Below are 13962 nucleotides of genomic sequence, written 5' to 3'. Positions count from 1 at the left end.
GTGGTTAACTCCATTGACAGGGCGGGTCATGTTAAAGTGAACGAATTAGCATCAGCCCGACAGAAGATTGTCACGATTGTGTCAACGAAAAGAATAATATATCACCCTAATATTTTTAAATCCTCAGAAAGTTATGAGAGTCTCTGGCTATATTTCGTGAAATTGGGACCCGAAGAATGTGTAAGCGAAGGATATCAAATTCAAATGTATGAAAAAATGTCTTCTTAAACTATCTTGATATCTGCGCTACAGCCAAATTATTTTTTTACTGTGCACCATTATCTTCAGTATACTGTTTCAATAACTGCGGCCCTTTTTATGATTTTTCACCATAATAGGAACTTGATGGGTTTACAAAATTTGTCGTCTTCTTTCACTACAACATTCAAAAGGCTGGGGTTTACAAACTTTGTCGGCTTCTTTGGCTACAACAGGCCCAAGAATATACTATGATAATGCGTCTGACCGACCTGCTGTGTATACTCGAGGCTTTCTACAGGAGCGCTTATGTATTTTTATTTTGGTTGCAGGTTCAAATTTGACCGATAATTACGATAGGGATCGTAGTGGTATTTCAGTGTTACATTTTATCCACTGGGTCAAACTGATGCAAAGCCTTCCATTGATATTGTCACAAGTGGAAAGAAATAGACAACACCCCAACATTAACTGATATAACTTTTATTACAAAAATTAAAGGGATTCCTAATGATTAGATTCAAGTTTCAACCAATTACGAGATTCAATAGCAACGGTAAATGGCATGACAAAGCGACGAATTCCGAGCACTCAAGCCGGCTGGAGCATGTCAACGGCCCTCCAAAACAAGAAATCTATTCACGGGCTTGTGGACAATGAAAAAGGATAAAACAGTTTTTTGTAAATGCTTGTGATTATCGGGATCGAACAAGAACCGATTTTTTTTATTGAAACCACTGTGGATAATACAATACTGGCACAAAGTTGAGAACCTTATATTCTATGGAATATGTTTGCAGGTAAATGATCGTACAGTAATTCTCATTTTGTTACAGTATAAAAACGTCGGCGGATAGAAAATTAAGAAAAGTGTTCTGAATACTCATGCTTCTTCATTGAGATCATCAGTACGTACAAAGAAAGTGCTTTCAATCGCGTTAGCAGGCTTCGTTCACACCAGTAGATATATATATATATATCTTCTACCTATGATTAACTGAGATATTATACGTATTTCTAATTATTTATAGTGCCTCTCCCTTGTTGATTTCATAGGAGTGTCTCTCCAAAAACATCGATCTTTAAACAAGTCCTGGTTACAATATGCCACGCTTTCTGAATATTAAAGAAACGTGTATATTTCGATTTCGAGTATACCAGTACATACATGCGATCATAAATTGGATCATGTTTTTATACATATGATAATTTACGTCCTTTCGTAGCGCCCAGATAGGCCTACTGCAACAAAAGACAAAACGTAACATCTGTGGCAAGCACTATAATTGTTATGGCAACTGGGCTTATAGAGTATCTTGTTCGCAACTAACATTATTCGGAGTTTTGCTTTTGCAGGTGAGCCACACTTCTGTACTGTAAGCGTTTGATTAGTCATTGTTGATACGCACGCAAAAGGACAATGCACAGATTGAGATTGGGTTGGCGACCTCAATTTTTGTTACTTAGCAAATATCGGACTACTTGATGATCTCTATGACTTTCTTCTTTACTCATTCATATAGTATATAAGGATTAAAAGGTCTGCGAATGGCAAGTTTGGACGTTTTACTAACTCCTTGGCCTCCATAATTTCAATCGTAATTGAAATATTGCTGCCGATAGAAATTTAACTGCATGACTTGGTTCGTATTTCTTCTTGAAATTGAGGTAGAGTTTGATATGCTTTTAGATATTCATATATATTTACACACAGTAAGGACCCTTGCATAAGTGAAACACGAAAAAAAATCGTTGTTTCACGCTTCACGCCCAGTGCAAATCAATGAAAGTCAGAAGTCCTAAAATCCGACCACGCCGATGATTTGAACATTCCCAAAACACTATAAATTGGTGAAATTGAGTGTTGGAACGTAAAAATCAGAAAATGTATTTGAACATTGAACATGTCAAAACAGAACCTGCACGATAATTGAGCATCCAATGGATACACAGTTCATATGGTGTAACCGTGGTTACCATGGTTACTATAGTAGTACCACTCAAAGCATAATAATTGAAAGCAAAGCGAACAACACAATCTCTTATCCTATATAAGTGCGTTGAATTTCAGAGGAGGGAGATAACATCATCTTGTAGTATTACTGGTGGTGGAGGGGGTGAGATAGGTGGTAGTGGAGGCGGGTGGTAGGTCGATGATATTTCTCGAAAGATGGTGTCTTGCCAGCTTGAACTGGCGGTTGTGGAATATCATCTGTAAGATGCGCCTGTAAGTTGTGTACTGCTTCAAGGATTTGTAAAAAGTAGGTTTGATTCAGCATGAATACCTTTAAAATACCTCGAGAATATCCTTGAGGTATTGAAAATACAACGTCGGCGAATTGAAAATCATCGATGAAAATTTACATATGATGATATGATATGATAATTCATAATATTTCAAAGGCACTAAAACGTTGTGAACACGTCTTCGGGTTCGTCAGGGAAGCGTTCATCGTAGTGTTCCTCGACCTCGTCATTGAAGGTAACAACACGACGTTTCTCCAAGATTTCATCCTCTGCACAAACGGTGTCATCCATCCTCTTCCGAGTCGGCCTGCTGGCGCCACCATCTTCGCCATCGTCGTTGTATAAGTTGTCACCTGCTGCGTCGAACTGGTCGCCGTTGGTGAAACCATTCATTTCTATTTCCTCCCCTTCGCCTCCGTCGTCGTTATTGTCGAACATCCTTCCATACATTGGGTTCGTGAAAGCTTTGACCGTAGATGACGCTTCCTCCGAGTCTGCATCCGACAGTTCATCCAGTGTGGAGAAGACGACTTGATCGGTATCCCTGACGATCACAGAAGAAGGGGTGTCGCTCTGTCCAGATTGGAGAGATGTCGCATCGTCTTGTGAAGGTGGCGGAGGGAAGTCGTCGGTCATGATGGGCCAGATGGGCCGGTGCCCTCCCTCGCCAGGCACGGCGTCATCCAGTGTGGAGATAATGACTAGATCGGTATCCCTGACGACCACGGAAGAGGGGGTGTCGCTACGTTCGGATTGGAGGGAGGTAACATCATCTTGTCGTATTACTGGCGGTGGAGGGGGTGGAATAGGTGGTAGTGGAGGCGGGTGCGAGGTCGTGGTAGGCTGATGATATTTCTCGAAAGATGGTGTCTCGCTAGCTTGTACGGGCGGTTGTGGAATATCAGCTTCTGGCTCTGCGACCTCGTCCTGGGTTTGCGGGCTATACACAAGAGGAGGTGGAGGTGGGAATGGAGGCTCGTCCTTCTCAGGTGTGGGTTCAGATTTATCTTCAGACTCGTTTTCGGATGTTACGCTTGGTTCCTTGGTCTGTGGCGGTGGAGGAAGAGGAGGAAGTGGAACCAGTGGATTATACTGGTTTGGTAAAATGCGCGACGGTTTGCTGTCCTCATTTTTGTGGTCCTCAGCAGCAGCTGATACTGGGGTATCTCCTGCAGTCGACCGCAACGGTTGCTCGCTCTCCGGCTGAGGTTCACTCAAAACCGCAACAGGGTTCGGGGCGGGGTTCAGGTCATGGTGACGACCCTGCGTATCCTCGGTGGTGACTTCATCTGGCTCAAGCTTGATGTACTGGCCATAGTCGTCCATGAAACCTGGATTGTCGATGGCAACAGGTTGGATTTCTTCCAGAGCGTTGAGCGTGTCACCGTAAGACCAGTCGTCCCCATGTTCTGAAGGTTCTTGAAACACGTCCATGGAAAGTTCCTGTCAAAAGATTGATATGCATATCCGGTTAGTTAAGCCAAGTATAGCCAAGACTCAAGCGTCTTTCACATAACTAGTTTTCATTCTTCTTCACCTATACCTGCCGTATGCGGCGTCTCAATTTCTGTCCCTATTGTTCATGTTCTCGTTTTAGAACCGTGTTTCGGTATCGTCGCGGGAGCTTCTCCGGATGGGCACTCACGGGCTAACTACAGTACGGTTGCTGATGATCAAAGTTTAATGTTAGTGACCTTAGTAGTAACGACATATGTAATGAAAGGTGTAAAAATGTTAGAAAATTGATGATGGACGGCACATTTGGAATCAAGTGGAGATTAGGGTCAGTTTGTAAACAACCATAAAAAGTGTGGATACTGATTGTAGGCCTACATTAGTACCGACAGTTCAATGATATCGGTGGCACTTCTAACTTTCAGGGAGAGGAACCTGACAGAATTGGTACTTCATAGTTTGTTAGTTAATTTCCACGAGGTCCGGAAAACAAATACTCGCAAAGGCGGATACTTGATACTTTACGGCGTGGGTCATAAAGTTAATTTACCTGTTCCTCATAGACAACTGTTCGGGGTATGTACTTAACATTCGGGGTTCTCAGGAGGGGTTCGTCGTCCATATCAGTTCCAACATCCAGAACAGTTCTATCATCGCTGAACAAAGAGAAACAATGACAAGTTGAGAATGTTCATCGAAGCAATTATAAAATTGTAAAATTTGTGATGGCCGAGAATCCTAAAGATTTTGTATGAACGCTTAACAAAAACTGAGTAAATGAAATATGATATATATATATATATAATATATATATATATATATATATATATATATATATATATATATATATATATATATATATATATATGAAACTTTTTTGCGGAAAATTAGTAAGCCCGAAACATTCGCGTCCAAAAAGATTACTAAACTGTACTAACGAAATCGGCAATATATAAATTCACTGCACTTATTAGTTATTTAGCTTACCTTGTTTCGCCAGTTGATTCGGCGAATCGCACTGGTTGTTTCCTACTAAAGTAGAAAAAAATACAATTTAGACATTAATATGTGTAAATAAGCATTGACTTACCTATGAACGTAAGTAAATGCATACATAAACACAAAGTAATACACACAAATCATGCATGAATAGACATACATACATACATACATACATACATACATACATACATACATACATACATACATACATACATACATACATACATACATACATACATACATACATACACTGGATGAATAATGAAAGCCAATGTAATACCTTTGTTCAGAGACAATCACTCTGATGAAAAGTAAGACTATGATTGATGTAGCTTTTTAACACTATCAAACTTTTGCACATTAAATGTTGTACCAAATATACTTACAAGCTTGCCATTCTTTCCAAGAACTCTTTCTGCTCTAGGAGTTTCTTTTGGCTAACCCTAATGAGAGAATAGCAAAAGTATGCACTCAGTTACAGCGACAAGCACAAGACGATGACTCGTAGATGTACTTTAAGTGTAAATAGGTCGCCACCAAAACAAATATTTTTATCAAATTTTAACACCACCTACAAATAGAATGGTACGTCCCAAACATATAAATGAGAGTGTAAGGCTAAGAATCCTTTCATTTAAGTCTGAAGATTACAGGATGCATGAAACTTAAGTAACAGATATTATTACTTTGTACATGAAGTAATTTGTGTTATTATTGTTATTATTTATAACGCTCTGCTTTCCGCATCGAACACTGTAATTTCCCACGAGGACATCTGTATACTTCGAGATATATATATATATATATATATATATATATATATATATATATATATATATATATATATATATATATATCCACACACATAAAACACTGATCTATCTATCTAGATAGATAGATAGATAGATAGATAGATAGATAGATAGATAGATAGATCTTCACACACATGTGCACGTTAAGTATATCATGTACTCACTTGTCTTCGACCATAAGGTAGATGACCAGGATGAGGGCGACAATAAAAATAACGATCGCCAAAACGAGAAGATAAATAGCGTAGGCGGGAGTTGAAGATGCTCTCTTGTACACGTGGGCTCTGTATGATATAGGAACTAGATCCACTACTTCCCAATCGTCTACGAACTTCTCTGGCGTTGTGTCAAATTGCTGTGCGCCGATACCTTTCGTCGCAGGTAGATTAGAATGGTCGCTACAAAGTATAGTATATGAGTTGATGACAATAGGGTCATAGGGAGTACATATATCTCGCTTGGATGCGATCCATTACAAGTTCAAGTTTTTTTTTCATCAAATGATTGTTAACAGTAATTGGAAATTTAATTAAAATAGTGACAAAAATGATCAAACTCCCACTGGTGTAGCTTGAAAAGAAGTAGCGTTGAAGACCTAAAGTAGTTCTTATGGTAAGTAAACGTTCATTATTCAAATCGCGTCACGTGTTGATTTCAGTTATGGCTCAGCAAGTTCTCGTTACATCATGGTCCAAAAGTAATTAAATATTGCTGAATTACGTTTTTCTCGAATATTTGTTGACTTTAGCAGGCAAACTGTCAAAAACCTCATCAATATTAGGTCCTAACGGCACCCCTCATTTCTCGTAATAATTTTATCGGAATCACAATTCTCATTGTGTAGAGAACTGAAAGCATAACAATGGCTGGAGGCAAACACACACAAAATCCTATATGGAGTAAAAATCGCAGCTTTAATATCACGTAAAGCTGTTGAATCACTTTACCTTAAAAATTCCTCACATTCTATGACTTCGTAAGCACTTATGTCTGTTACGTAGAACCACATGTCAGTCCTGTGAAAGTTTCCATGAGGAAAAATAAAACAGTAAATTTTTGAACGACGAACTAACCAATCGGTTACAGTTCTGGATTGTCTGTGTCTTGAAGTCATCAAGTCAGTATTGGCACCTTAACACCCGTAAGAAAATATTTGGCCTCAGTGATATTAAAGGGAGGGGGTACTTGGACCTGTTGAGGGTGGTGATTTTGAAACTCTAGCGCGGCGGTGTTGTGCAATTGAGCAAGGCGGGTATCTCATCCTGTAATCGGGCGTTCGCCTGTTAGACGATGGTTAAAACGAATTAAAAAATTAATTAAAATTCAAACTTGTACACGATTTACCATACATGCGTACTTACATCGCTTCAAGATTGTTCGATTGACTGTCATTCACCAAGGTGGAGTCAAACATGAATATGTAGTCGTGTAGCATACCCAGTTCACTGAAAACAAAACAATGTGACGAGAAATTTAATTTTTGCACCCTAGCTCTCGTTTGAAGTTTGTGCATACCAAATGGCCATCCACGTGACCCAAGCCTCCTTGCGTTGTTATGGGGCAGTGGTATGGCAGGGTTGTCCATGCCGTTCACCTTGTTTGCTGAAATATTACTGTAAGCGTTACAGTCCTTGGAGAAAAGTTGGCCAAGATCAATCATGGAGGGAGCGTCGTGTAACGTGCCAACATGAACCGAAATAAACCTCGAATTTCACAATGTCATAGTGGGTGGGGTCTCGCGATTGGCCATTTGATGTTGGAAAACGTATTTACAGTGCACATGCATACGGTAAGAGAATATTTCCATACATAGCTTGTTTCACTTATAGGCTTTGTACAGAAAACATCCATGAAAGAGGAAATTCGATCTTTGTATATTATTTCTAGATCTTCTAGATATATCCAGCTGTTTATTATCGAAATTATCATATCAAAGTCTTCATAAGAGACATCATTTCTGTATGGCAGTCAAAATGTTGATTAAGGGCCAGGAGCTGTATTTTCCGATTATTTTTTCACACATTTCTTATACTCAGTTTCTTTTACTACTCTCGTTGTTGAGATAAACAGTATGCAGTTTGCCAACTCAGCCTGTGTTGTGGTATCTACATTGTTATTTGTTGATAGGCGAATACTGGTCCGGACTAGAATTCAAATGTAAAACAGGAACAGTACATTTAGACACTGCGTTAGCAGTCCAAATAGTACAGTACAGGTGTTTTGCAACAGCATTTGTAAAGGAAAACAAGCACTTGCTATTGATGTAAAGATAGAAGTAGTGTACAATCATCAAATGTTACAGCTACTGCCAAAAGAATCTTCGCCACCTGAATCGCATCACAAAGAAGACAACACGTAAACAACAACTGATGGTCTGCAAGGATAGATCATACACATTTTCATCACATGGAAATGTTAATGCATTGATTTGGAAACTGGGTCTATATTTTCCCGTATAAAAAATGCAAATTAAGTCCCATGAAAGCACTGGTGCAGGTATTAATATGGTGATTTGTCTGCTGGTAGTAGAATGTGTCAAATAAATATACTAACATGGTCAAATGACTTCTGATAGCAACACAGCGGTGCGTTGGACGAGATTAAGAAACACTTACCCTAGAATCTGATCAAGATTCGAAGCGATTTCTGTACGAGGTAGTCGAGATTCCAAAATACAGTAATCTTCAACTGCAAGTATGTACATCTGAAAATAGACGGTGTTTCACATTAACACAGATCAAAGTTGATGGCGGGTTTAGAAAGGTAATGGAAAACAAGGACGAAATTGTTCAATTTTGTTCAGGCATTTGTACCTGATCAGGCCTAAAGCTCAACCTACTTAAGGTTCCAAGACAAGATATTGACCTTTTTAAGTTAACAATTCTCAGGTGGTTAATTAGCTCAGAACCCCCGTAAATTATACATTTTCGGAAAGCCTAGATATAAGGAAATATTTTGGTTGCCATACTGTCACCATTGTTTGCATAACTATCACGTGATAGGTAATTTGCACAACCTTTCAAAAATCGGTTTTCTCTTATGTTTCGTTTCAATGCTTTGAGTTATATGGCTGAAATTTGTGTGAGTGCAAGCTGTGCTAAGGATCTTCCAAAAAATGTCTCAGAATTTTTTTTAAACCTTCTTGAACAATTTTTATGCCAACAAAACTTCCGGAGCGGTGAATTTAAGCCTAGTTCGTTTCTTTAAAATTGTGCTCCGTAAAATTTAAGATATAAAAAATCTTAGACACAGTTTGGAAGAGCGTTGCGACAGCTTGCATTCCAGCAAGTTTGAGTCAGATATTTTGTATTAAACAAAATATCTCAGATTAGAATTAGACAAATCATTGGGAAAACCGATTTTTGAAAGGCTATGCAAATTACCTGTCACGTGACAGTTATGTAAACAATGGTGACACTGCGGTTAATAAAATGTTCCCCTTTACCTAGGCTTTCAGAAAATTTATAATTTACGGGGGTTCTGAGCTTATTAACCACTAGAGAATTGTTCGATTAAAAAGGTCACTTTCTTGTCTTTGAATAGAGTAGCTATCAGAAACAAGCCTTTGAAAAGTTTCATTGAGGAAGACCCCCATTGCAAGTGTGAAAGTGCATGATGGGGCATCTTACATTGAAATGTCAACTTACTCTGGCAAACAACCTTGAAGTCAGACATGGCAAAAGGTTTTTTTCATAATTTCAAATGTCGATCATATTCGGGGAAATTAATATCAATTGCATTTCAGGTACTGTTAACTGTTGCAGAATAAACAGTCGGATCAAAGGCGACAAAACACAATGGGCTGTAAGATAGGCCATTTAGGGGTCCTGAAAATAGGCAATTGTCATTGCTCTTGTTTCATTACAACTTCCATCCTACGTTACTAGATTACTGACGTAGTATGAACTTAAAAGAAGGCACCGTGTTGACCTTACGGTCATCAGTACTATACCGGCAACTCTATGTGACTCCTTTTCTGAGAATTTTAACACGAATTCTCCATAAGCATGGAACGGCTCTGAAGTGCTTTTTGAGGAAATACGCAACCTCTGGGCGCAACTGGGGTTAAAAATAATGTCAAGATACGTGAAGCCATTCAGCGAAAATACTTACCTTGACTTCGGTCGAATTCGAAAGGGGCTCAACGCCACCGTCCGTCGCCGTCACATTGAAGATGTCCGCTGACCTTGCCTTGCCCACGTAGTTTGGTTTAATCGTGTAGATATCGCCAGAATTACACCTGACGTCGAAATGCTCGCCGTCGTCAGTGTAACACAAGACAGCGTTGTCGCCCTCGTCGTTGTCTATGGCCTACAAGAAACAAGCGACAACGATCAATGTTGTTGGAGAGAGCAATTCAAATCCGCCTTTACGATTTTATAAACAATACTGTGTTTCCCAAGAGGTGAAGCCACTGCTTGGGAAAGCAATTAGCGACAAGTTGAAGTTCAAGTTTCACATGACAGGCTATTTTAAATTTGTAATTACTCAGTCCTGTGGCTTTATATTATAGCTTTTAAAATTATCTGTAAAGAAAGAAAGTCGTTTCATCGTGTTGCTCCGTAATAAAACACCTCTACAAAGTCACCCAAATCCAAATAATATAGATAAATTGTGGCCTGAATATCAAACAAAACATCCCTGTGCCGTACACTAGGGTGCCCTCTTTCTGTAAGAGCAGGCCAAGCTCGTTAGTATACATTTCTGGTGAAGAATTTCTCTTTTTCTTGTGTGTCTTCCCAGTGTTTCCTCTAGAACAGATCAATATTAATCATCGATTTCTTCAGTTTGATAGGAATAGCTGATCTTACCGAGACTTGGAAGACCGATACGCCAAACGGAGTTGTATCGTCAATGCCCTTGAAATAAAATATTTGGTCGTCAAAGTAAGGATGTTCGTTGAGGTCAGAGATGTTGACGAGAAGTCCGAGTTGGTTTGATGAGAGCCCAGTGAAGTCGCTCGTTCCTGGATAAGGACGTGGTATAAAGTCGTCAGTTAGAACAGAAAACTTACTTTCGAAAAGTAACGGTACCGTGGATACGGTTGCGCAAATTTAACATTGGCTTATTTGTAATGGAGGGAAGGTCGATATGATCCTGAAAAGAGCTGAAGAAATGACAGCCAACAGATAATCTGGACTGACAGGTCCGTCGCTCGCGGGCGCTCTCTATGCTCAGAAATCAAACCTGTCATATAATATGATGTACCTCTGTTATACACTTCAATGTCATGATCAGGTCAGAAGCGGTGGCAACCAGCATGATGTGATGGCAGCGTCAAGTGATTTGGCAGAAGAAAAGCAGCTGAAATGATCTGCGGGAAAAAAATCAGCAAATTGATAAGATCGTGGCAAATTGACAAGATCATTAGCGCTGAAAGTTAATGATTAAGATAGCGTATGACTGACGAAGACTTTATAAGCTGATTATCCTCCGGTGACGAGCGATGAGTCATGATATTATTTTTATAAAGGCTGATTGCGATTATTCTGCAGGCGAGAATCTCGATTTTCACACATGAGATAGCTCACATAAGAATGTTCACAAGTGTAGTGCCTCTGCAGCCGGTTTCTCCCCAGATTGCGGTACCTCCCAATGCTTTTCAATGACGTCCATAGGCCCATTGGTTTTAATAACGTGTATTTAGGGCAGGGTGATGATGCAGAAGGGATCTTTAAAATGCTAAGCCGTCAGATTGACAAAGATTTGAAACTCTGGAACACGGGCTTCGAATGTGCATGGCAGTTAGCGAGCAAAACGCAAAGCAATTCGGGAAACACAAAAGACAACTTCTATTTTTCCCTAGATTTACCTTCACAGGGTGGTACTTCTGCTCTGTTGGCGAAAGCGGTTATGATAAATCTGTAGCTGCTGATCTCTTCTCTGTCCAGTATTTTTGCGTTGCATATTTCATAACTGTCAGCACGCTTTACCAGTTCAAAACGATCTAAAAAGATGACATGTTGAAAGCGATACTTTATCGATCGTTTTTTTAGATAACAGACATATACGACCGGCAGTCTTGCAGGAACTTGGCGTTGTCTTATTGTGCTGATCCGACCTAAACCAACATCAAGGTACTCGAATGATGCTCATTGTGGAACAGCTACGTAATTGTAAACTGCTTGCTGTGTCTCTACCATTAACATTTGGGAACAGTGCAACAAACTCCTAAAAACAGTGACGAGACAGTACATACCTACGTAGTCGCAGTCACCACCGGTGAAAAAGTAGGAAACCTGGCCAAAATCGTCGTAATCGACACCGGGTAACAACCCGCACGTGTCTCGCGGATTCTGTTCTTCAAGCATTTCAACACTATCACTGTAATAAGTGCAGAAAACGCGTCACATATCAAGTTTAATATTTGTCTGAGAGCAAGGAGAGCATAATGGCATTGTTTTTATAGCCTGGGAGTTCATGAAGATCACGTGATTAGGGGCAAGCTTACATGTCCTTGCTCATTATCGACTCGCGCATGTCAAGCGTAGTGCAGTGTCGTCCATGTTCAATCTCTAAAAACGATATATGTCTGTCGCCAAGCTACGTTTTGTTTCACCTCCGTAGAATTCTAGAAAACAAATATTCTTTCGCAGTGTGTCCATGGCCCCTTGTACCGGGCTCTCTGCCATCGCTATGGCACCCAACAATCGCTGGTGTTGACATAAGAAAAAAGTTTTCTTACTATTGATCTTTGAATATCGGCTGGTCGAAATCTTGATCTTGTACGGTGATCTTGATAATAGAGTCACTTTCTAACCTCGGGGAGCCATTGTCAAAGGCTATGACTTTGAACTGATAATTCTGAAATGCAACAGGAAACGAGACAGCGGTTGACATATGATTAATATTGTTTGGAAGTAGGACTCTGAGGTAATTCAGAAATTACTAGGCTCCTTCATCTTCATTTTCTTTTCCTGTATGATGAAATTTATGTGACAAAACATGGTCTTCATTTGCCAGGGACTTTCTACGAAACGAGGAATTTAGGCTGTTTCGAACAAACGACAGGGTCCTAGTACTGTCTCGAGCGATAGTGGAGATCTTAGAAATATTGTTTAAGGGCAACATAGGCATAGATGGGTAGTACGCAATGATTTTTAGTTTCTATGGGAAATGATCGATCCGTTCTGTTTCACTAGATTCTAACTTTCTCAGGACAGTGAGTACTATAAAAACGAAACGACAGAGGGCAGCAGAGCAGCCAATGGTTGACAGTGAAACTACGGGGATAAGCGGTACAGAACGATACGCTAAACTTGTTGCATTCTGTTGACTCTGATTTTAAAGGAATACAGTCACCTGTGATCTAAATATGCCAATATATGGTCAAAGGGGCGTTCCTTGGTATTCAAAATGCCCATGTGAGGACTCTGTTTTTAAAAAGTGGCCACCCGCTTAAAATCTGTGATTGGTTAGATTTTCTCTTTCCATGGTAACTATGGCAAAATTGAAACAGATGACAGTATACCTTGAAAACAATAATACATTGTGAAAACTATTCCATACCACGCTAAAACATCAAAATCTCAGTGACTCACCTGGATAGCAATGCCCTCTTGTGGTGTGAACTGCGCAGCAACCGTTAACACACCTGTGGTTCTATCAATCGCAAAGTACATCAGTGCTTCTGTACTGCATCCATCATCATCGCAGACGTCGAGTGCATATGCAACATCACCATTATAACCCTTTAAGTTGAAAGGGGGAATAAATTACATTTGTTATTGAAAAAATCAAAATTTCAAATTGGTAATGTTTGGGGTTTTTTTTTACTATTCGCTTAACATGTTGTAAAGAACGAGACTCCTTACACAATTTCAAATTGGTAATAATTTGGTTTTTTTTACTATTTGCTTTACATGCTGTGAAGAACGAGATACCACATTCCGTAACTATTCCGTCGTTTTCGTCGTTGTATCGTTTGTCGTTCCTGCGCACGTTACCACAACACGCGCTCTGCGCAACAGAATCTGTCCCTTGAATGTTTTTGTGCACATTTAATTTTCCTGGTTTAAGGTTGAAAGGCTGCCTATTCCAATAGTAGTACATCATTAGTCATCCCACTATTGTGTCCAGCTTATGCAAACAGAAGATATGTGCTCATTGAACCGAAACCAGCCGATGAAAATGAGACTTCGGAGTGACAAAATAAGTATTCCGCTGAGTTGGAGATAATATTATGCACAGAGATGTTCACACGCAATCCTGGACCATAGGAGTTTGTTTAGCAAATAACATCGTTTTT

The 13962-nt window shown here is 39.6% G+C and overlaps 1 protein-coding gene across 1 annotated transcript in view; it reads right to left on the bottom strand.

The window, feature by feature from the left end:
* Window positions 1-665: 665 nt before the first annotated feature.
* LOC139122292 (protocadherin Fat 4-like) overlaps window positions 666-13962 on the bottom strand; it is a 34749-nt gene continuing 21452 nt past the window's right edge. Inside the window, exons 24-37 of the mRNA XM_070687690.1 lie at window positions 13256-13405; window positions 12400-12518; window positions 11914-12038; window positions 11527-11661; window positions 10526-10680; window positions 9828-10025; window positions 8330-8418; window positions 7076-7159; window positions 6662-6730; window positions 5879-6112; window positions 5289-5345; window positions 4888-4932; window positions 4451-4556; window positions 666-3888 (exon numbers count right to left, since the gene is read on the bottom strand). Of these exons, the coding sequence (XP_070543791.1) occupies window positions 2605-3888; window positions 4451-4556; window positions 4888-4932; window positions 5289-5345; window positions 5879-6112; window positions 6662-6730; window positions 7076-7159; window positions 8330-8418; window positions 9828-10025; window positions 10526-10680; window positions 11527-11661; window positions 11914-12038; window positions 12400-12518; window positions 13256-13405 (2850 nt within the window). The 3' untranslated portion in view covers window positions 666-2604. The remainder of the gene's footprint in view (window positions 3889-4450; window positions 4557-4887; window positions 4933-5288; window positions 5346-5878; window positions 6113-6661; window positions 6731-7075; window positions 7160-8329; window positions 8419-9827; window positions 10026-10525; window positions 10681-11526; window positions 11662-11913; window positions 12039-12399; window positions 12519-13255; window positions 13406-13962) is intronic.

The sequence above is a fragment of the Ptychodera flava genome, chromosome 22, assembly GCF_041260155.1.
Source record: "Ptychodera flava strain L36383 chromosome 22, AS_Pfla_20210202, whole genome shotgun sequence".
NCBI lineage: Eukaryota > Metazoa > Hemichordata > Enteropneusta > Ptychoderidae > Ptychodera > Ptychodera flava.
This window is presented reverse-complemented; position numbering and strand designations above follow the sequence as displayed.